The following is a 21,743-nucleotide window of genomic DNA, read 5'->3' on the forward strand; positions in this document are numbered from 1 at the left end:
CCCCCCCCCCCAATTAAATTGACAAACGATATCCATCGGCAATTTTAACGGCAACGTTTCGTCGTAATTGCCACGATAAACAGTTTGAGCAAAATAATTCTTTCGTGACGATCTTTAAGCTCGGGAGGAAAATGTACTATTGGCCCGGAAAACAAATGCCACTCGCCATTTGATCTTTTATTACCGGATACGACCACCACTACCGAAACACGACGTATGCTCGTAGCCATCATTCGAGTTTTTAAGCAAAGAAAAACTAGACCCCTATTGTAGATAGACCTATTAGATCTCCCTACCTCTCTACCTCCCTACCTCCCTACCTCCCTACCTCCCTACCTCCCTACCTCCCTACCTCCCTACCTCCCTACCTTCCTACCTCCCACCTTCCACCTCACACTCCCTTCATGCGAGCAAAAACAAAGCGTTGGATTTAACGGGGAATCAATTGTATATCAACAGGTCGGGCCGGGATCGCAGAGGCCACCTCTACCTTACGACTACTACCGCTCGAATCCAACGAGCCCGACGCAGCAGCCGTACGCAGCGGCCCCGAGAGCTGCCTATCATCCGGTGCTCCGGGGAGGCGTGCCCGTGTTTCCGCCGCATCAGTCGCCCCAGGTTAAGCGGAAGACGAGCATGGCCACGCCGACAACGCCCACATCAACGACTACGACGATGGCCAGTGGCCCCGTGGACAACCGGCGCCGACCTATGTCGTTCGTGCGTGCCCTCGAGATCACGGACTCGATGGAGATGGTGCCGTCATCGGGCGGTAGCGGTGGTGGGAGTGGCGGCGGTGGTGGGATCGTAGCTGGCGCTGGTGCTGGTCAAGCCGATCCCAGGTCCTCGAATCAGAGGCCGACGTCGCCGACGCCACCTGACCGCGCTAGTGTCTACGATATGAACTACGAGATATCGGTATAGCGCAGCTGTTACGTCTCCCCGCCGATATGTGGCTGGAAGGAGATGAGGCGCGACTCGCCCAACCTATTCCACTTCAGCGCCAAGGAGGCGAGCAATTCGACGACAAAGACGTTGGCGACGAATGCAACGACAGCCCCGGCTACTACGAGAACGAAGACAAAGACGAAGACGAAGTCAAAGACAAAGACGAGGACAAAGTCGAGAACGAGGAAGGGGACGGGGACGGGAATGGGGACAGGGATAACTACGACGACGAAGACGACGACGACGACGACGACGACGACGACGTGGACAACGATGACGACGACGACGACGAGCAAGGCCAAGCCCAAGGCGCGCGAATGTCAAGTTTCTGTCTAATTAACGGCCTGCGCGAGGAATACTCGCATCGTTAACGAAGTGCAAACGAAGCTCGCGATCGACGCTATTAACTTCCTGTAGTATTTTTTTAACGAGCTCACTATTGGACCCAATCTTGTCACGTTAACCGTACTAAACCATTATGTTTGTATACATTTTATAGCTGTGGTAGGTAGGGTGCGCCGGCCGAAGCGAGACGTAAAATGTGTGTACAAATTAACGGGGACGGGAGAGGAAATGTGTCGCGTAGTGCTCCTAATAGTGAGCGAGAAAAATGTACGAAGGTACTATAAGAAATGATTAGTTTTTCAATAGTGAGTACTTACTACTGGGACAATCGCACGGCTTTTCAAACTCGGCGAGGGACGAGACTCGCGAGATGGGAGGCGAGTAGAGTAGAGGCGCCAGACGCCCCATTAAGACGTTTTACAGCCATTTTTTTCAATGAAAATGTGCAATAGACTGGATGAGAGGGGAGGAGGCAGGAGGCAGGAGGCACGTGTATACGCAGTGATCGGCGGTCGAAGACTGAGTACATTTTTTTTTATATTGGAATTGGGACTGATGCTGCGACAAATGTAGTAGGCTGGTCGCGTTTGACATCATGTTGTTCGAACTCTTTCTTTCGCTGAACTCTTTTTTTACTCGACGGAGACATGTCCTGTTATATATGCCCAATTTTTCCTTTTTTTTCTTTTTTTTTTCTTTTCTTTTTACATATAGTGAATACTACTTGTTAAGGTCAGTTAAAGTTTTATACAATTTCGTTGTCGAGACTCGGGTTTTTCTTTCTTTTTTTTTTCATCTTTTTTTATTATTTTTTATTATTATTACTCTTTCGTTATGCAATGTACGCTATGAACTTGATGAGCGGTATATGATACAAATAAGCGTGTGCGCGCGCGCATAAACAGCGGTATATACCTGCATGCACTTCCACGCACTATACGTATTACACACGCATATATATATATATATAGTTTGTGTGTGTGTGTGTGTGTGTGCGCGCGCGCGCGTATGCGTGCGCGCGCGAGTTTTATGTATGCATGCGTTTGGGCTTGCGTGCGTACGCTAGCGTATGTATGTATGTATGTATTGGTTTGGGCTCGCGCGCGCGTGTAAATCGTAACGTTTACAGTATACAACTTATAACATACATCACAGAGTTAATGTAGGAAGGCAGTCATCACCGAATGTATAGATTAGCATTTAACGTAAAATGAGAGATTTATTCGCCTCTAAGATTTTCGCGAGTTACTACAATATAGTTTCTTTCATAATTTATTTATAATATTACGAGGAATTCCCATTAAAACCAACTTGCGATATAAATTATTTTATTCATCATTGATTGTTTTTGTTCCAAGCAATTTTTTATGCCAATATCAATTACGCAAGCATAAGCGATAATGTGCAAGGTATAAACGATAATCAAAATTTTAGAAAAAGACTAATGATAACAACTATCATTATTGTTATAAATTGTATAATGTACAATGTTTATAAAATTTAGAATGTTCAATATATACAGATTTTTGATCAACCTGCTTGATTTCTATCTTTTTTCTACGTAATCATTAAGCAAAATGCATTTATACCTGAATAATAAAAAAAATAAAAATATATATATACAAAAAAAAAAAATAAATAAATAAATAAACGAAAACAATGAAAAAAAAATAAAAATAAAAAAAAACTAATAAGTAAATAAATAAACGAAAAGAAATGTCTGATGTCCATTAACAGAGTTACTTAACCGAGATAAGTCATCGTGAAGTTAGATTAACGAATTTTGTGTAAAATAATTGTGAATTGTGTAGTAAATTTTTAATATTCATGCAACTATTTAATGAGAAAAATATTTATACATTGAACGTGGCGAATCTGGAATATTCTTGTACGATTGTGCCCGTTTTGCTCACGGACGGACAATGATCGATGCTTTTATCAGTGTGTCCCGAAATCAATACGTTAATCTTCAAAGGTGTGCGAGTTATGCGAGGAGCATGTGTGGGTGTAATGCGTTTAATGCGAAACAGGCGAAAGACTGTGGACTTTAGCCATACGAAAGTACATAATTAAAACTGCCAGATATGTAGTTTATTGGCGGTAAAGTGACATGAAGCATTGCAATTTTTGTTGAAAAGGAAGTCGATCAATTTGTAATATATACGTATACAAAAGTAATTTATATGAATTAACTCATTGTATGCTGACATTTGTCTCGCATTCGAGGATTCCACTTTTTTTATGTGTAAAAAAACAAAGCTTACGTCGATGATCGAAGCTTCGGAGATTCTCGAGTCTCAAAATGACAAAAATAAGGGAAATGGAGGAGAGAGGCGAGAGGAGAGAAGAGACAAAAGAAAAAAGAAAAAGAAAAAATTAACGAGTGAAAAAGGAGAGAGGGATGGAATGAAAGAAAGAAAGAAAGACCAAATCATACACAACAGTGTAGTAGCACCCGTTTCAACTCATGCATAGTGGAACCGTGCCAAACATAATATTTTTACATTTTCATTTACAATTTATGTATATCTTCCATATAATCGGTATAACATTTCTTCATAATTCTACAATTTGAAATTGATAATTGAAAGTGAAGATAATTGAGCGAGCTTCGACGACTATGATCAAGAAAACAAAGTAATAAATCAGCGATGACACAACAAATTGTACAAGATGCGACGAACGTTTTAGTGTTTGTAATTTGGTGTACTTGTACATAATGCTCGTTATCGGTAAACTTCGATGTAAATACGTATACATTTCGGTACTTTGCGTATCGTCACTATTCTATGAAAATAAAAACGACGTGTAATTATAAGTTTCTTTTCTGCCTTATTATCTGCATAAAAAAAAAAAAAAAAAAAGGGAAAGGAAAAAAAAAGGTGCTTTGAGAATGAAAATATTTTTTTTTACAAGTATATTTTTTGGTAGCTAGAGGTACAAGTCGACGAGTACACCTTTATCGTTTAAATCCTCAAATTGCAGGAGTGACAAAGTTTCAGATATTTTTGTTTGGTGTGATTATTATTATTATTATTATTATTATTATTATTTTTTTTTTTTTTTTTTTTTTTTTTTTTTTTTTACTAAAAAAGAGAAACACAATGTATAGTAAAAGATTCAGTGTTTTATTTAATGAACATATACATAAATATAATAAATTTGTTTTTTAAAAATTATTTTTTCATTTCATTGTTCATTGTACCTCCTCGTTTATTTATTATCATCGTTTATTACTATTGCGTCGTTTACTTATATGCACATTTTTCGTTTAACCGAGAATATTGTGGCTGGCCGGCCGAGAGTAGCTACAAAGAAGAAGAAGAAGAAAAAAAAAACTACTATTTTAATAATAACAATAATACCCGTACGAGCCTTTTTTGCCTATGAATATATATTTTATCACGACGGGCCAGCCAATGTCGATGCATAATTGAGAAGAGACGCAGCCGCCTTCTTCGTCCATTCCCCTCGACGCGATCAGTCGCTCAACACCCCCCCCCCCCCCCCCCCCCCCCCCCCCCCCACACACACACACCCACACACACACTCCGCCACCACAACCACAACCACAACCACCACCACGCCACAGCCATCGGCCACCATCCCATCCAACCATTAAAAACCAGAGCTAGCACGTAGTTCGAGGAGAGGCTGGCGCTTACATGCGTGTATAGGTGCATTCTCGTGTAAGGAATGCAAGGGGACGCGTATGTCGAGCTACATCTAGCAGACTCGCGAGGAATCATTGATTTTTTTGCAGCATCAACAAGTAAGCGTGATACGTTCGATTCGCTTTGAAGTGTGGCACGCCGCAGGCGGCCAACGTAATGCCACGAGGGATACCGTCCCACAGGCCGGTTAACGTAGCTACGTTGGCGGCCGTGGAATGGCGGCACATAACTAGAGTCTCGCGAGCACCACGCAGATGAAAAGACCGAGGAGGCGGCTTCGGCGGAGGACTTTAGCGCTGTGGTCGCCATATTTATACACACGGCATTCAATACGCACAAGTGCACGAATTTTATTAATTCGTAAGTTACGGGAATTTGGTGGAGGCAGGTAGACGACGGTCGTGAGCCGTCAGTTGCCAGTCATGTAAGTGAATAATCTTTTAACATTCATATTCGCTCGATGTTTCTAATCTATTCGCTTCACTCATGGCAATTCGTTTCATTAATCTCCGTGTGAAATAACCAAACTTTAGGGCACGAAGCCGGAAAGACAGTACTGGTAAGAGCGACTCCGAGGTCACGGATAAAGAGAATAAACGAGCGAGGGAGAGGAAGAAGAGGTCGGCGTCATCGTCAAGTAGTGGGAGCAGGTAAGAAGCTTGCTGGCAGAATTTATGCTCTTTCGCCTCGATTCGCATTTCGTCGAGCTTGGGGATTGGAGATAGGAAAAGCCACAATCGCGATGGAGTTGATACTTGTAGTATTTGCTGGTCACCTTGGTGATTGAGGGTCGAGTCCGTCGCCGAGAGCGCGCATTTCATTATTGTTGATGAGTAATTGCTCCAAGCTCGAGTCCTTTGTGGGAGGAGGAGAGGCAGGGCTTGATAATTTCAGTCAACTTACTTAGTCGATAGCTAGAGTTAGCGCTGGAGAGCTAAACGGTGGCAAATTAAAGAGCATTGTACGTTTTGTTATTCCAGCTCCTCCGATAGTAGCTCGGCATCTTCGAGCTCTAGCAGCAGTGGAAGCTCTAGATCCAGTTCCTCCTCGAGCTCTTCGTCGAGCAGCTCAGGCAGCTCGTCGGCCAGCTCTCGTGACAGGGGACGCAAGCGCAGCAGGAGCAAAAGCACAGATGTCAGAAGACACGAGAATAAAGAGAAGGAACGTGACAGGGATAAGGAGCGTGACAAGGAGAGAGAGAGGGAACGTGAGAGAGAGCGTGAAAGGGAGAGGGAAAGGGACAGGGATAGGGATAGGGACCGTGAAAGGGACAGGGATAGGGATAGGGATAGGGATAGGGAAAGGGAGAGGGAGCGGGAGAGGGAGAGGGAGAGGGAAAAGAAGAAACCCAATTCAGTTCCAGAAAAGCCAAAACCAAAGCCTAGATCCAGGTACGAATTTGACTATTTACAACGTCGATTACAATTGAGAAATTATCGCTCGATACGATTATTAAAGGATTATAAAGATTCCTTTGTATTAGAGATGCTCTCGATAGATTTCCCAATGATTCCAAGTGTTAAAGATTTATAGAAGTCAACTAGTACTTCTATACTATGACACGTAGTATAACTTGTAATAATAATAATCTTGGGAATGTTTGTATATATGGTATAATGGGATATATTATCAAAAAATTTCTAGGCACTCTTTTGTTTATAGATTATATCAGCCGATTAATCGACCATGCTATGTGAAAAACGTAGGCGAACATTTTGATTTTCACACTGTAGTCGATGAGAAATATTAGATATAAAAAATGGTATTGATTGACACACACGCACGCACGCGCGCGCGCGCGCGCGCACACACACACACACACACACACACACAAACACAAATATAAAAATATATATAAAAAATATTGAAAGAATAATGTTTGTACATACTTTTAAATCTGCACCCTTAGCCTTTACTCGCGATTGTCGCCAGGATTTTTACTTTTTGTCAACTGCATCGCATTAAATTCATCTAATAACAGTTTAGATTACAAAAATTTCCTCCTAAATGCCAAATGAAGTACAGTAAAGTACACAAAGACATTTCATTCCTCAACGACAATACACTCCCCAAGATTAATTATATTATTTAAGTTGTAATCGACATAATAATCGACGTTGTAATCGACATTACTGCCTGATTACGAAACTTGCTAATTACGTTTGCCCTCTCATTAGGACTCCGTCTCCTCGTCGAAAACGCAGGGAAAGGTCACCCATTCCTAGACCAACGAAAATTCATATTGGCCACCTGACGCGTAACGTCACCAAGGAGCACATAATTGAGATTTTTTCAACATACGGCAACATCAAATTGGTTGATTTTCCTCTCGACAAATTACATCCCACCCACGGCAGAGGATTCGCGTACGTCGAATTCGAAACGGCCGATGAAGCTGAAAACGCCATGAAACATATGGACGGAGGTATGTATCGTCCCACTATTCATCAAGTACACGGATATGCCCATTGGATGGATATTCCATCGTTGTGGCGGATCGTATGTCGTTACTTGTTATTATTCTCCAACCTACCGCCAATGCCTGTATGGCAAAAGGAGCTTGAAAGCTTGAAAAGGACGGTATATTGGCCGGTGATCGTTGTAAAGTATTTGTGCGAGTATGAGCAAACGCCCAAGGACGAAAGGCATTTAAAGGAAAATTTATCAGTCGATGAGTATTGAAGAGCAAAAGTTTAGCGAACGTGCGCTCAAAGTAATTTCACGGCCTCTCCTATCGCGTCGTTATTGAGGAAGGAGACAAAAACAAACAAACAAAAAAACAAACAAAATGTCCAGCACCCGTAGAAATTAATACGTAACGTAATTAACGTATCTCATTCATTTAATATTCGTATCTCAATATTCGAAAGGATCTGCCTGTTATTGTTATATGGAAATGTTAATTTCCAGTACTTGCATTTTATCGGGCGTTTCGAGAGGTTTCAAGCGATGGTTCGTTGGTCTATCGCCCGTGGTTTCATTAAAAGCCCGATGTCGAGGTGGTGTATGCAAATATTGTATTGTTATTGTAATTGGAAGTTTGAGCAAATAATGTATACACTGTCGTAAATGTAAATTAGTCGTAAGCCATGCGTTTCTCTCTCTCTCTCTCTCTCTCTCTCTCTATCTCTCTATCTCTCTCTATCTCTCTATCTCTATCTCTATCTCTATCTCTATCGCAACTCTATATAACCCTACGTCCCCTCTCTTCACGGGTGCGCGTCGCTTTGACTCTCGCTCATCGACTGGCCATTTTTTCTCCGACAAACTTCAAGATTTAACGTTTTAATACGAATTTAATAGGAATAGTTCAAGGCTCTCGGAATATCATAAAACGGAAAGTCCTTTAACAGAATTGCCAAAGACGCTACTCGGCAATCCGGTAATCGGGACTCCAACTCACCCGCCATTGGGCTGCCTGCATACCGCATGGTTCGTCAATGGACGGGAAGAGCCCGGGGGGGGGAGACAGTGTGTGTGTGTGTGTGTGTGTGTGAGAGAGAGAGAGAGAGAGAGAGAGAGAGAGATGAAACGGAGCTCGTACGACATGTCATGCTTTGATAAATGTTGTAGGTCAGATCGACGGCCAGGAAATAACCGCCGCGCCGGTGCTGCTACCCAAGGCCCGACCACCGCCCATCCGTCGCATGTCCCCGATGATGAATCGAAGAGGCCCGCCTCCGGGCCGTTGGGGTGGCGGCGGAGGCGGAGGCGGCGGTGGTGGCGGTGGCGGTGGCGGCGGCGGCGGCGGTGGCGGTGGAGGTGGAGGAAACCGGAACTCGCCGCCACGCTACAGAAGACGCTCACCGCCGATGAACCGACGCGGTCGAAGCCCCGCAAGGCCGCCCCGCCGTCGGCCTCGCAGCCGCTCCAGGTCACCCATGAACAATCCCCGACGCGACAGACACCGCCGCTACACGAGATCGAGCTCCAGCAGCTCGCGATAGCCCGCGCGATAACTTATTAACTTTGACACATTGACGCGGCCGGGGATCGGGATCTTCACGGACGTCCGAGCACCTGGTAGCGGGCGAACGAGCAGGAGGAGGAAGAAGGATGAAGGATAAAGGATAGGGAAGGGTGTGTGTGTGTGTGTGTGTGTCTGCGTGCGTGCGTGCGCGTGAAGAGAGGGGGACGATTGGGGGCGGGGGAGGGGGTGGGAGATAAGGATGCGTGCACGCATGCATGCGTACGTACGTGTATGCGGAAGAGATGCTTTTCCTTTGTCCGATGTATATGTGTACGCCTGATTGTTGTGTAAGCATTGTGTTGCGAGGTGTCGCGCCCTTTCACCCTCCTGTCGATGAGTTTTCTTAAAAATTTTATTTTCTTGATGCTGCAACCCAAGAACCTTTTCTTTTTCTATTCATATTTTGTACACGATAAAAATGACTAGCTTTTTAATGTCGAGTTTGCGTATTGGGACGATTGTTTAGGTTAAGAGTTTAATGCGACGATTTCATTAATATTTGTATTTACTTTAACGATTCGGCGGATCCACGTGACTCGCTCAAATTTTTCATACACGTTCGACGTGGACGCCAATGTTTGTTGAACCAATGTCAAACGAATTGTTGCAAAATTGCAAAAGTAGAGTGTATGAACATATAAAAGAAAAACGTATTATTACTTTTTTCTTTCTTTATCCATTTCTTCAAACTTATTCATCACGCTATCGATTACAACACACACACACACACATATATATATATATATATATATATATGGTTAGTCATTTTTATTATTTACAAATATTCAAAAAGTATGTCATAAACGATCGAATGGTATTTCTTTTAAAATCAATGAGAGCCATAATAACGTTTGTGATGGGAATCACGAGTTCGATCGGACTCAACAGCAATGGGAATGAAGGGTTAAATGTTTTTCTGTCCCTTCAATAAAATTTATATTATTTGAAAGACAGGACTTTGGATTATAAAATTAATGCTAACTTGAAAGTGAACGATTATTCGCGTCTCTTAATCTTTGTTTTATACGCAATTTATCATGCATGGCATTTTAGTAATAATGAAAAATTTTCACAATTGTAGTTGTAGCTCGACGAAGAGAAATTTTTACATGAAAAAGACAATGGTTTCGTAAATGCGTTAAATCGAGATAAATGGAAATGTACCGTAACTAAAGTTGTCGTTCGTAAGAACTTGAGAGAGAGAAAAAGATAATCAAGAAAAATGTACCCTTTCCTTTATGTTGCAATTGAGTTCTTACGCGTACACATACACTTAACATTCTATGGAAATAAAATAATAATAATAATAATAAAAAAATAATAAACAAAAAAAATTAATAATAATAATAGAGAGAGAGAGAGAGAGAGAGAGAGAACAAAAATAAATGTAAAAGCTATCGTCTTTAATTATGAAAAGCGACAAAAATTAGATGGAAAGTAGTGATGTATGAAAGATAGGGTGAAATTGTAATTTTTGTTAGATTAATTAAAGAGAAGATAAAAAAAATAAATTTGTAAACGTGACTCATTTCTAATAAGCTTCATTATTTACAAAAAAACTTAAACATTATAATAACGTTTTGGAAAACATTCGAGGAAAGGTATTATACAAAAGACATTCAGCTCCTACTTTGATAGAAACTATGATTATTCGATCCTTTTACAAAGAATCATCGATTTTTAGAAAAAACCTATTCACACAAAACTTCCTCTGTACTTCGTGTCGTATGCTCTCGGTATCTACAAAAACAGAACCATTGCATCGCATTGCAATTCATTTCCCCATATTTTATTTATCATTTTCAGCTGCATCGATGAAAAATATCTACAGTTCATTGAATGACGCAGTCATTGTTCGGTTCGCAAATCGTTGTGAAAAATAATATAAAACAACTGGACCCCGAACATTCTCTCGTCGCTCGCACGAACTTTTACAACTGCCTCTCTATCCATTTTGTTTCATTGTTTCATTTTCTCCCTCCATACCTCTCTATCTATTTACTTGTAATTTTATTCCTTTATTTTATTATATTATCTATTTATCTTGTTGGATTTTTATTTTTCTCTTTGTTTGTTGGCTTTTGTTTCAAACGTAAGTTCTGCGAGTTGGAGAAAACGGGGCGATGGGTAGGGGGGGAGGGGGGAAGAAGGAAAATAAAAGAAATTATCCGTTGTTACTGCGTTTAAGCGCCGGCTGATAATGGCACGCGCAGGAAGAATTTCTCCGTTCCGACTGTCCCCCACGTACACTGATCAAAGGGCAAAATCGAAGGAATCAGATAGAATCATAAACGTTTAATGATAATATGATAATTATTTGGGTTAAGCGTTCCATTGTAACGAGACGAAAATCGATTCTGCGAAATATCAATAAGGAACATTTAATTATTGCATGCTAATGAACGTCACAAACGTTTACTAAGAACTATAAGAAAAATGTAGCTGCAGTCAAAATAATTACATATTTTGTGTGTATGGTGATTTGGTGGATGGTGGGGGGGGGCAGAGGGCGGTAGCGGTGGATAGGGAGGTGCGGAGGTTTGCCCATCCGGTTATTCTTTTCAAATCAAAGTTGTCTAGCAATGAAAATATACATAGTAACGCGTGAATAATTATGAATGGTAAAACGACCATAAGATACACAGACGATCGGATGTAATTTTAATCATTTGCTTTCCCGATCAAAATTCAATAAACGTTAGTAAGTGAGATTAAAAACGGGACTTTAATTTGTATTTACAAATGCAAATACCATATAACACGGATACGCCATGTTCAAGGACATTCCGAGTTGCAAATATTTCAGTAATTATATATAATTTGTACATGAAAATATACACGCACACGCGCGCGCGCGCGCGCACACACACATATACGCACACAATATATATATATACATATATATATATATGCATATATCAATACGCACGTGCGTTACGTGTTTATGCGTGCGCACGAATGCATATATATATATATATATATAAATATGCATATGCATATGCATACATGTGCATGCGTAAGCACGCGCGCGCAAACGTGCATATATATATATATATATATATATATATATATATATATATGTATGTATCTATATGTATATGTATATAAATTTTTTTTCCCGAAATCTTTCTCGTTTATTTTTGAACGGTAAAACAAATAAATACTAGGTACAAAGTGTGTGGGAATTCCTTGCAATACAATTTCTGCAATCAATTGACGATGTCGCCGAAGAATTGCCGCTGGCTTTTACAATTCTAGAGCAGCGTTGGTTAATGAAGCCATCGGCAACTCGGGGGCAATGGCTTTCGTAGTGTTTTGGATTCTATCTGGTACGGTTGAAGCAATCAAAGAGAAAGTTTACAGTCTCCAAAACGTATTTATCTTTTTGTCAAGTTCGACGATCATGATGACGATCGTCATCTCATACACATTCTTTTTGCTTAAATATATCACAGGAAGTTGTCCAGAGCTCTCTTTGAATCTATCGCTCGCGACTTCCTTTCGATTTTTGCCCCCCCCCCCCACCGCTCTATTCGCTCCGCTATCTTCGGCGATAATTGAGTCTTGTCTATATCGAAACATAAAATTTGCCTATTACAATTTATATTACATTAACGAAACGAGAGCCAATGTATGAAAACTAATCGAGCTCCCTTTCCTTTCCACGTTGCCTCACGTTCTATCTCAATTACTCCAGACGCGCCAGCGGTGTACAGAGATTCATTTAATCGTCATATTCGATGTATGGTAATAAATAAATAATTAAATAAATTCGACTTTCGTCCATTCCTTTTTATAAATCACCCACACTTTCTCCAAACATTTTCATGCGCATTCTCTCCCGCTTGCTCCCTCCTCATTCGCTCTCTCACTCTTACTTTCATTCTCATTCTCATTCTCACTCTCTCTCTCTCTCTCTCTCTCTCTCACCCACTCTCTCTCTCTCTCTCTCTCGTCTGTCTCAAGCCCTTTAATCTCTACTCCTCACACATCTGTACCTCTTATATTCTCTAATGACGCGTCAGAGACTGAATCGTGTAATCGCTTCGATGAAAATTTGCGTTTGAATCAATTTTCATTCTCCGCTCAGTCCATTATTCTTCATTGTATTTTACTAGAATTCAATATAGGCGCGCGTATTCCACTCAGGAAAAAAAAAAAATAAAAATGTTCCCACAGCAGTATTTCTGAACCTTACATATCTCGCGTATGTTGCTTGTTTCTTAATTACTTTTTGTTTCTACATTAATTAATTAATTAATATTACATACGATATTTATAACTGTACGCAGATAGTTATTATCGTTTACGAATAAAGTTTATAATCGCTATAGACAGACAAACAGTTTTTTTGCGGAGCATTGCTGGCTCACAGCGAGAGCTGTTGCACCGATTCTTTTTTCGTTATTCTTTATTTTTCTAAAAATCCATCGCTCCGTGTACATTGTTCCTCCAGAATTTTTTTTCTTTTTCTCTCTCTTTTTTTATTTATTTATTTATTATTATTTTGTTTATTTATTTATTTTTTTTTACGTCACACGGTAAAATATTCAAGTCTTTTTATCCATATCCTTCTTTCTCATTTATTTGCTTGTTTATGAAATCGCGTTTGGAATTGGCTGTATATTAAAAAGAGACGAAACGTCAAAGTCAAAAGCACGAATTCCCTTCATTCGGTCACTGACTTCGAAATGAAAGACGAAAAATATCACTTTTATTATACGTAGCCATCTACGATAAGATAAGAAAGCCGTCCTTTTCATTTACAATATATATATATATATAAAAAAAAAAAAAAAAAAAAAAAAAAAAAATTAAAAAAAAAAGAGAGAAAAAAAAAGAAGTATTAAGAAGTAATAATAATAATAATAATAAAATAAAAGCAAAACCATCATCATCGCTTTTAAACGGTTCTTCCCAAGAAAGTTAGGACACGGCAATTTTTTAACAACGAAATTCGAAATCAGTGACTATAAAGTCCGACAAATCACATGAAACAATGTATGGGCCATTGCTTAAATTAATAATATTAAATAAACATAGCAGCTAGTCCATTGGTCGAATTCGCTATCAATTGCCAATTTTAACGCGTAAGAACAAAATTTAATTTATCATTTGGCATTTACATAAAGCAAGTCACATTCAATAATTTTCTACTTCATTATCAATGGTCAGTTTTTTTTTTTTTTTTTTTTTTTTTAATCGATCTTTCCTTTAATTACTAATTTTACAAACAAAGAAAAACAAAAAAATAAAAATCAAGAAAAAATACTATGAGTATTGTTTTCTTAATTAAATAATGGTATAAATTAATCGATCATGCGCACTGAAGAAATTCAATGATTATACTCGAACATTTCGTTTTTTTTCTTTTTACCTTTTGGCTATATATATATATATATATATATATATATATATATATATATATATATACACATATATATATACACATATATCTTAATTTTTTATAATACTTCCTAGTCATTTTTAACGGAACTGAAAGTAAAGCTAACATATCACTTTGCAGTTATACAAACGTATAAAGATTATCCATCGATCATAATATAAAATGGATAAGCTTTATATGTTAAAAAATAACGCTTTTTTGTATAAAATTAACTTTAATAATAAAAATATCTTTAAGAGTACGCGTAAAATCACGTGATAATGTTACTCTTCGTAAATTTCAAATTCAACGAACGCGCTCTCCAAATGATACGAATAATCTTCACAGATTGAAGCGAATGTCGTGATTAAGGACGTCGCCGGTATTAGCTAATTAACGAAATTGACAGAACCTCCAATTTACTGATTTGCGTCGTATATTTTTGTTTACTAGGTAGTTTTAAATAAAATTCAAACCTCTTGTTGTTTCATTTTATAAATATTGAGTTTATATTAGTTCTTAATGGGATATTGATCCCAGTCATAACAATATATACACTTCAATCTAATTAAAATTTTAATTATACATTATTTTTTCATTTCCTTAAATTTGAAATTACAAAAAGAGTCGTCATAATAAAATTCAGTCCCAAGTATTATTTTTCATTTAATGGAATTCAGGAGACATTCCGCTCTTCATTTGAAATCAGTGAAATGAATTCGAGAAGAATTTTTTATAATAAATTAAATGAGAAAAATCGAATAATCAGGTCAAGCCTCGATCTTTTTACACATTGAAACGGCTACTTAACGACAAAAAACATTTCTGACAATAAAAACATGATAGATGCGAAAATATATTCTGTCCTCTTCAATTTTCTCTTCTTCTTTATTTTCCATTTAATAAATAATTTATCAGCAATACAAAGACTATCCTCGTATTACAAGGCAGTTTTCATGTTTAAGGGAACTCTATTGTCTATCAAAAATTACTACCATAAAATCACAACAATGTACTATAAGATATACATGCAGAGCTGTAATAAATATGTCAAAAATGCTACAGTGAATATTATACTTTTTTACATAATATACACATTTTAATACCTATACATTATATAAAAATGTATTACATTTCACTACTAGTTGAATGGAGCAAAATAAGGTTCAACATACAAGTCACACCTCTTTAACGTACTTAAAACATTATCTAATAGTGCACGAAGTACATTATTTTTACTTAGCACTGAAGCACCGGTAAAGTAGCACTAATAAACGAAATGAGCACTATATGGCATTTATTTGTAAATGACAGGTCGCGCGTACAGAAAAGTGAGTCTCTGGACAAAAGAAACCTTATTCCCTCGTTTTGATATATCAATGTACAGTCGCAGTAACGGCTCGTAACAGTCGAATATTACAGTACACGTTTGAAAACTTTAGCGTAGCAATATGCAATCTAACATCGAATGAACGAAGCTTTGAATGCGACTTATTTCATGCAACTGCCAAAAAAAGAAGCAGGATGCGCAATCATATACACATATTCGCACATTGTCTATCTCTCGTAAAATACACACTCTCAAAACGCACGCTCGCTCGCTCGCTCTCTCTCTCTCTCTCTCTCTCTCTCACCCCTCACCCCTCACCCCCCCACCCGCTGTTTTACTAGCTCGTTCGAACTTGCTCCCTCCCGCCCCTACCCTCATCGCCCCACGCATCTATTTAACACGCATCGAGATATACAGTCGCTCCTTCCTTTCTCGTTCTTAAACTTCCAGCTCGTCGCGTCACTAATAGTAGTAGTTCAGCAAGGTCTCGCAACGAGAAAGGAAACACAAAGGAAATCAACCGCACGACTCCGTAATTACGAGCAATACATGATGGCTGTCCGTCTATGTACAGAGAAGGTGAAGATATGGGCTCCGCTCATCGTGTGGGCTGCTCGCGACAGGATTCGGGTGGCCAAGGCTCCTGGCAGCATCATCGCGACTGCGAGGCGTCCTCCTTCTTGTGCAGCTCCGCGGCGTTGTGCAGCATCGTCTGGGGCTGGCCGCCCGGCACCGGGCCAGGCGCCCCCGGTCCCGGACCCGCTCTGTGATGCATGTGCAGATTGCTCAGGGGCCCGGGGCTCGGGTCCTTGGCTCGGAGGCCGGCGACGGCGGGCGGCGGCGCCGGATAACCGGCCGCGTACAGTTTCGCCCGCTCCTCCTCTTCCTGGGCACGGTACGCCGCCGCGGCCATTAGGGGGTTGTAGCGCAGCTGCTGCAGTGGGTCGTATCTGTAGGGATCACGGAATGGATCGCTGGGCCAGGCGGGCGGCCCCGGGGCCTGGGCAGTGGTCGCGGATGGGGGCGGCGGAGGCGGTGGCGGCGGCGCGAAGTGCTGCATAGGGTGCGAGAGCCCCGGGATGCCGGACATCGCTCGGGCCATCGAGTGAGGCGCGGGCACGCCGTGGGGGTGACGGCTCTGCAGGTAGGCGTGCGGATGCGTGTGATGGTACCTGGCGGAACAGAAGGAGGTGAATGTTAGTCAAGGCTCGGCCACGGGAACAACGATTGCGCTCCTTTGGCCCGGAATCGGGCACCGAAGGGTTTCTTGTTTCGATTTTGGCCTCGTACAATCTTTAGCTTTAAGGTTCCAGGTTTGTCCAGAACTCTTCGCGTTTTTGCGAATGTTGCTTCGAACCGAATTGCCGTTGTTATAGAGAGAATAAAATGAGAGAGGGCGGGCGTGAGAGGGGAGATAACGCATTAATGCTCGGAGGTGAATAATAATTTTGTTCGTGTGCGGCGCGTCTAGAAACGACTGCTCAAGACAATAAAACGAGCGCTTAATTTATAATAAGCAACAGCAGCAGCAGCAGCAGCAGCAGCAGCAGCAGCAGTAATAGCAACAGATATTATTTATCTATTTATTTATTTATCTATTTGTTTGCTCAAGTGCGATTGTAATTGTTTTTTCTATGTCCCGTTCGAACTCTCTATTTTTATGAAATTTAAGAGCAATAATGAAGAAACTAAAGGCCAAAATGGAAACAAGAAAACATATTTTACATTGATTTACAGGATTTTCACTTGCGACAGAGAAGTTTATGATCTTAGCGCGCATAATCGTTGAATAAAAGGTTGAATATTAATTATTATGCCATTTTGTTATTGTATTGTTTTCCATACCTTATCCACTTTTCAGTGTCTTGTAACATGTTCTGCAGCTCTACACGATCATTACGTAATTCGTACTTCTCTCTGCATTTAAACAAAATGAAAACAGACGTCAGACATAGATTAATATAAGATTAATAATATTAGGGGTTGAAATAATGCAAAATTGCTGGTTTGAGTTTAATTGTAAATAATCATCTGGTGGATAAGCATATATTGATGAAGGAAATATGCTCGTTAGTACTGTATACGAGTACATTCCAATGCCAAATGTAATTTTCATTAAAAATTTTCAAAAAAAAACAAAAAAAAAACAAAAAAGAAAAACAAAACAAAACAAAAAAAGCCGAGAAAGACTAGCGTGCCACGAACCTTGGGTCGGGCATGGTGTTGGGCTGTGGTCCAGGTGGTTGCGGGGGTGCTCTCGTTAGCATTACGACGTCGTCGTCCTTACTTCTGGGCTCTTCTTTCACCCTGACCATCGGCGACGCGTCCATGGGATTGGCACCGTTCCTCAATGGCGACCTGTCCCTACCGACGACGACGTGCTGCTGTCGGCTCTGCTGTTGCTGCTGCTGTTGCTGTTGCTGCTGTTGTTGTTGCTGCTGCTGTTGCTGCTGATGATGCTGTTGCAGTAGCCTCTCGCGCTCCATCTCCCGCCTCTCCATCTCCCTACGCTCCTTCTCTCGCCTCTCGCGCTCTCGCTCAGCCGCTGCCTCCTGCTGTTTTCGCTTCTCCTCCTTTTCTCGTTCCCGACGCTCCCGTTCACGCTGCTCCTCTCGCTCCCGCTCGCGCTCCCGCCTTATGCGCTCGCGCTCACGTTCGCGCTCTCGTTCACGCTCCCGCTCTCTCTCACGCTCCCGTTCACGCTCCCGCTCCCGCTCGCGCTCCTCCATTTCGGCTCGCCTCGTGTCGATGCTTGCCGGCTCGGGCTTCATACTCCAGGCTACGGTTGTCGGGGGGAAGCCACCCGAGGCACGCTGCAACCTGTCGATCATCAGAGAAAAATAAAAAGAAGTTAGTTCGTCGTCGTTATGGCCGATTCGCTTTTTATTCTCGTGCATTATTTATTATGCCCTCGCTGGCGACAGACTCACCCTCTCCACGGATCATGAACGGAGCTAATTCCAGGCAGCGGTGGTATATCTCTGGCTGGCGGGAATGCCCAAAGCCCTGGGAAGTTTGGATTTGCAGCTGCGAAACTTTGCGGATACCTACCGAATGGCGATATTCCGGCCCCTGAAAGAAAACCAAAATTAGCCTTCATCCCGACTCAATTCCGTATATTTGAAATTACGCATGGACAAAGTTGTGGGTCGAATTCTCAATGCGCAAATCCTTGTGATAACACACATCGGATAGCGCGTCGCGATAATCATAAATTGACGTGGGCATTGATCATAAACTTTGTCATGATCATGTTCATGCGGGTGATTCGAATGCGAGAGTAAATGTACCCAAGTGCGAAGACGGCGCGGACAAGAAGCCAACGGTGTGTGAGACCGGGGGTCCCGGTGGATGCGTCTGCATGGCCGAGGAGAAGGGCGGAGGCAGCTGCGAAGCACTCATGCCCAGAGCACCGGTTGGTCCCGTCGGAAACAGATGACCCGGCGGTCTCAGTAGTTCCGTTTTCGTGCTCACGCCACCAGCTTTGGCCTCCGCTTGTTGCTTCTGCTGATGATGATAAATCTCCCAGGCTATGCGGACGTGCATCGCGTTCCATTTGCCAGTCTTCTGTTAATGCGCAACAAACAGTAAATTAGATTTCATAATTGTCCAAGTGTTGCTTAAAGAACAAATTGGAAGAACGAGTATAACGATTGGGCCATTCGATGAAATCAGATAGTTTATTCGTTTGGCCTCGCAACTCAAGCTGCGTACTCGTTTAATTGTTTATTTCATAATGGTCGTTCGTTAAGGACGACGTTGCGAGCGTGTAGGCAAAATATTGTATTTGTGGTGAAATTACCGTGGGTGCATAGGACGTGACATGAGTTGGCGGGACGAAGGGCGTTGAAGGAGGTCCTATACCAGGATGAAGAAGGCCAGCATTGAAACCCGAATAGTTGCCGAGATTGAGATTCCCTCGAAAAAATGGAGAGTCCACTCCACCCAGCTTTGGAATGTCCTTGAACTGCAAAGGAGAAAGGGGGAATGAGAATGAGAATGAGAATGAGAGAGAGAGAGAGAGAGAGAGAGAGAGAGATTTGTAACGTTTATGATAAATAAAAAAGATTTGTAATGTTTGTGGTAAATAAAAAAGATTTGTAAATTTAGTCAATTTTTTTTGTCTAACGAATAATCATAGGAAAGAAAAATAAAGAAAAAATTAAAACGAAAGGAGAGAAGTTGTTGATGTAATGTTAATGTAAATAAACTTGTTAATATATCTTCCCGTTTCTCTCGAATCATAATACATTCGTCTTGAATGACCTTTGACTTACAAAAGCAGGGGCAATATATACTGATAAAAATTTATATTTATCAGCACCAAATAAAATTGTGCCCATTAGTTACATAAATAATAAGAAATTAAAATATAAAACTTATATAAATTTAAAAGGCAAGTCGATCGTTTAATTATTACAACACACATTAATAATAATAATAATAATAATAATAATAATAATAATAATAATAATTATTATTATTATTATTATTATTATTATTATTATTATTATTATTAACGCCACTTACAATCGGTGGTGGGAAGAGCGAAGTTGCCGTTGGTGGCGGCAATATGGGCGTCGTGTGTTGATGGACGTGCGTATGTTGATGTTGGTGATGGTGCATTTCCGTCCTGAGATAAGGTGGCGGGCCAATGTTGCCTACGTTTCTGTCCTGCGAAGCCAAGAATCGATTGTCCAGCTCGCGACGTAACAAGTCCGTTTGGCCCGACACGTGACTCACACCTATTTTTGATTCTACATTTTACAATAGTATTGATGTTCGGTTTGCGAGCGAGCGAGCGAGCAGAGACGGGCGATTAGCGCTGCCCTTCTCGAGAAACTCCATTTCAAGCAACACGGGGTGCTTTATGGTGCGGGACGCCCAGCTGCTTTTTGAATGCTTCGATGGCGTCGCCGCATTAACAGTACGGAATTTCTCGAATTACGATAACGACATCGTCTCGTCTCTGCCCTCGCAATTTCGCGCTAAACTCGCATGGCTTACTTGTTTGAAACAGCGACTCTGCTGAGAAGGGATTAGGATTGGAGGTTGGTGGAGGAAGCGAAGGCAAGGAAGTGTGGGGACTCGAGCTGGAGACAGGCGGTGGCAGTGGCGCCGCGAACATCGGCGGTGGAAATGTGTGCAGGCTCAGTGGTACCGGCGGGGGTGTCGGCCGTGGCACTGACGTTGCCGTAGCCGGTGACAATTGCGAAGATGTGCTGTTGCTGAAACGATCATTAAAACGATCAGTATTCCAGCAAAAATTATTCGTACTCCAGTACTCTGCGGTGCACAACGTTTGCTATTTCCTCGAAATGCGCAACACAGTTCTTATCTTCCATACGTGGATTATTTATACTTTTATTATTAATATTATTATTAAAGAATTGCAATTATAACAATAGAAAATAAATAATGATGGCGATAACAGCGGCGGCGACGACGACTACAAATACTTGTGCAATCCACCGTCTATGACTTAAAGAGAAAAAATGGATACTCGATTAATGCAACAACATTATTATTGATTTACTAGTTAAAATTATTTTACATTATTCTACACACTATTCTACATTTAGAAATATTGACAACAAAATAAATAATAAAAGTAATTATACACGTTATGTATTTGATTTCCTGACGAATATCAAACGAATTATTATACTCGCAATATCTTAATGGTTTCAAATCTGATATTAAATCATTAATATAAATAAACGTTTTTTATGTTGATCAAATATTAATCGAGTTTCGAGCTTACCAATACGACATTAGAAAATGCACGAGATCGAATTCCCGGTTTATTTAATCATTGGCCGAATTTATTAATTCTCATAATGGTACAGAAAATTTACGAAAGAAAGGACGATATTTCATCTTACCCGATCCACCCTTGAGCCTTTGAGTATGCAGGTAGACTAGAATTGGCCGGGGAGGAAGTGTTTGGCACGCTAACCGGTGTTATACTACTTCTACTGAGGCTGCTCACGTTACTGCTGTAACAATAAGTTTTATTGCATTATCAAACTACTAATCCAATGTATTGCTTGTGCATGGATGTGAGTGGGAGCGAGCGCACGCGTGCTT

At 40.8% G+C, this 21,743-nt stretch overlaps 3 protein-coding genes across 3 annotated transcripts in view; 2 read left to right on the forward strand and 1 right to left on the reverse strand.

Moving 5' to 3' along the window:
- Zdhhc8 (zinc finger DHHC-type containing 8) overlaps positions 1-1,019 on the forward strand; it is an 11,050-nt gene extending 10,031 nt beyond the window's left edge. The window contains exon 10 of the mRNA XM_011501904.1: positions 460-1,019. Coding sequence (XP_011500206.1) covers positions 460-924 — 465 coding nt within the window. The 3' untranslated portion in view covers positions 925-1,019. The remainder of the gene's footprint in view (positions 1-459) is intronic.
- A 3,979-nt stretch (positions 1,020-4,998) lies between these two features.
- On the forward strand, positions 4,999-9,027 carry LOC105364054 (RNA-binding protein with serine-rich domain 1-A). Its single transcript, XM_011501905.1, has 5 exons — positions 4,999-5,391; positions 5,501-5,617; positions 5,948-6,358; positions 7,145-7,392; positions 8,541-9,027. Coding segments are annotated over exons 1-5 (1,152 nt in total). The 5' UTR covers positions 4,999-5,389; the 3' UTR covers positions 8,915-9,027.
- A 6,951-nt stretch (positions 9,028-15,978) lies between these two features.
- tay (tay bridge kinase) overlaps positions 15,979-21,743 on the reverse strand; it is a 59,194-nt gene continuing 53,429 nt past the window's right edge. The window contains exons 11-19 of the mRNA XM_011501906.1: positions 21,539-21,652; positions 20,661-20,881; positions 20,184-20,410; positions 19,456-19,620; positions 18,944-19,220; positions 18,584-18,725; positions 17,859-18,473; positions 17,499-17,570; positions 15,979-16,825 (exon numbers count right to left, since the gene is read on the reverse strand). Of these exons, the coding sequence (XP_011500208.1) occupies positions 16,306-16,825; positions 17,499-17,570; positions 17,859-18,473; positions 18,584-18,725; positions 18,944-19,220; positions 19,456-19,620; positions 20,184-20,410; positions 20,661-20,881; positions 21,539-21,652 (2,353 nt within the window). The 3' untranslated portion in view covers positions 15,979-16,305. The remainder of the gene's footprint in view (positions 16,826-17,498; positions 17,571-17,858; positions 18,474-18,583; positions 18,726-18,943; positions 19,221-19,455; positions 19,621-20,183; positions 20,411-20,660; positions 20,882-21,538; positions 21,653-21,743) is intronic.

This window comes from Ceratosolen solmsi, unplaced genomic scaffold, assembly GCF_000503995.2.
Source record: "Ceratosolen solmsi marchali unplaced genomic scaffold, CerSol_1.0 scaffold23, whole genome shotgun sequence".
Lineage (NCBI taxonomy): Eukaryota > Metazoa > Arthropoda > Insecta > Hymenoptera > Agaonidae > Ceratosolen > Ceratosolen solmsi.

What these genes read in the sequence shown, in the direction of transcription:
- LOC105364054 (XM_011501905.1), top strand. An exon ending in AAACCAAAGCCTAGATCCAG is followed by an intron (nt 6,359 to 7,144) that starts GTACGAATTTGA and finishes CCCTCTCATTAG; the next exon opens with GACTCCGTCTCCTCGTCGAA. An exon ending in CATGAAACATATGGACGGAG is followed by an intron (nt 7,393 to 8,540) that starts GTATGTATCGTC and finishes TAAATGTTGTAG; the next exon opens with GTCAGATCGACGGCCAGGAA.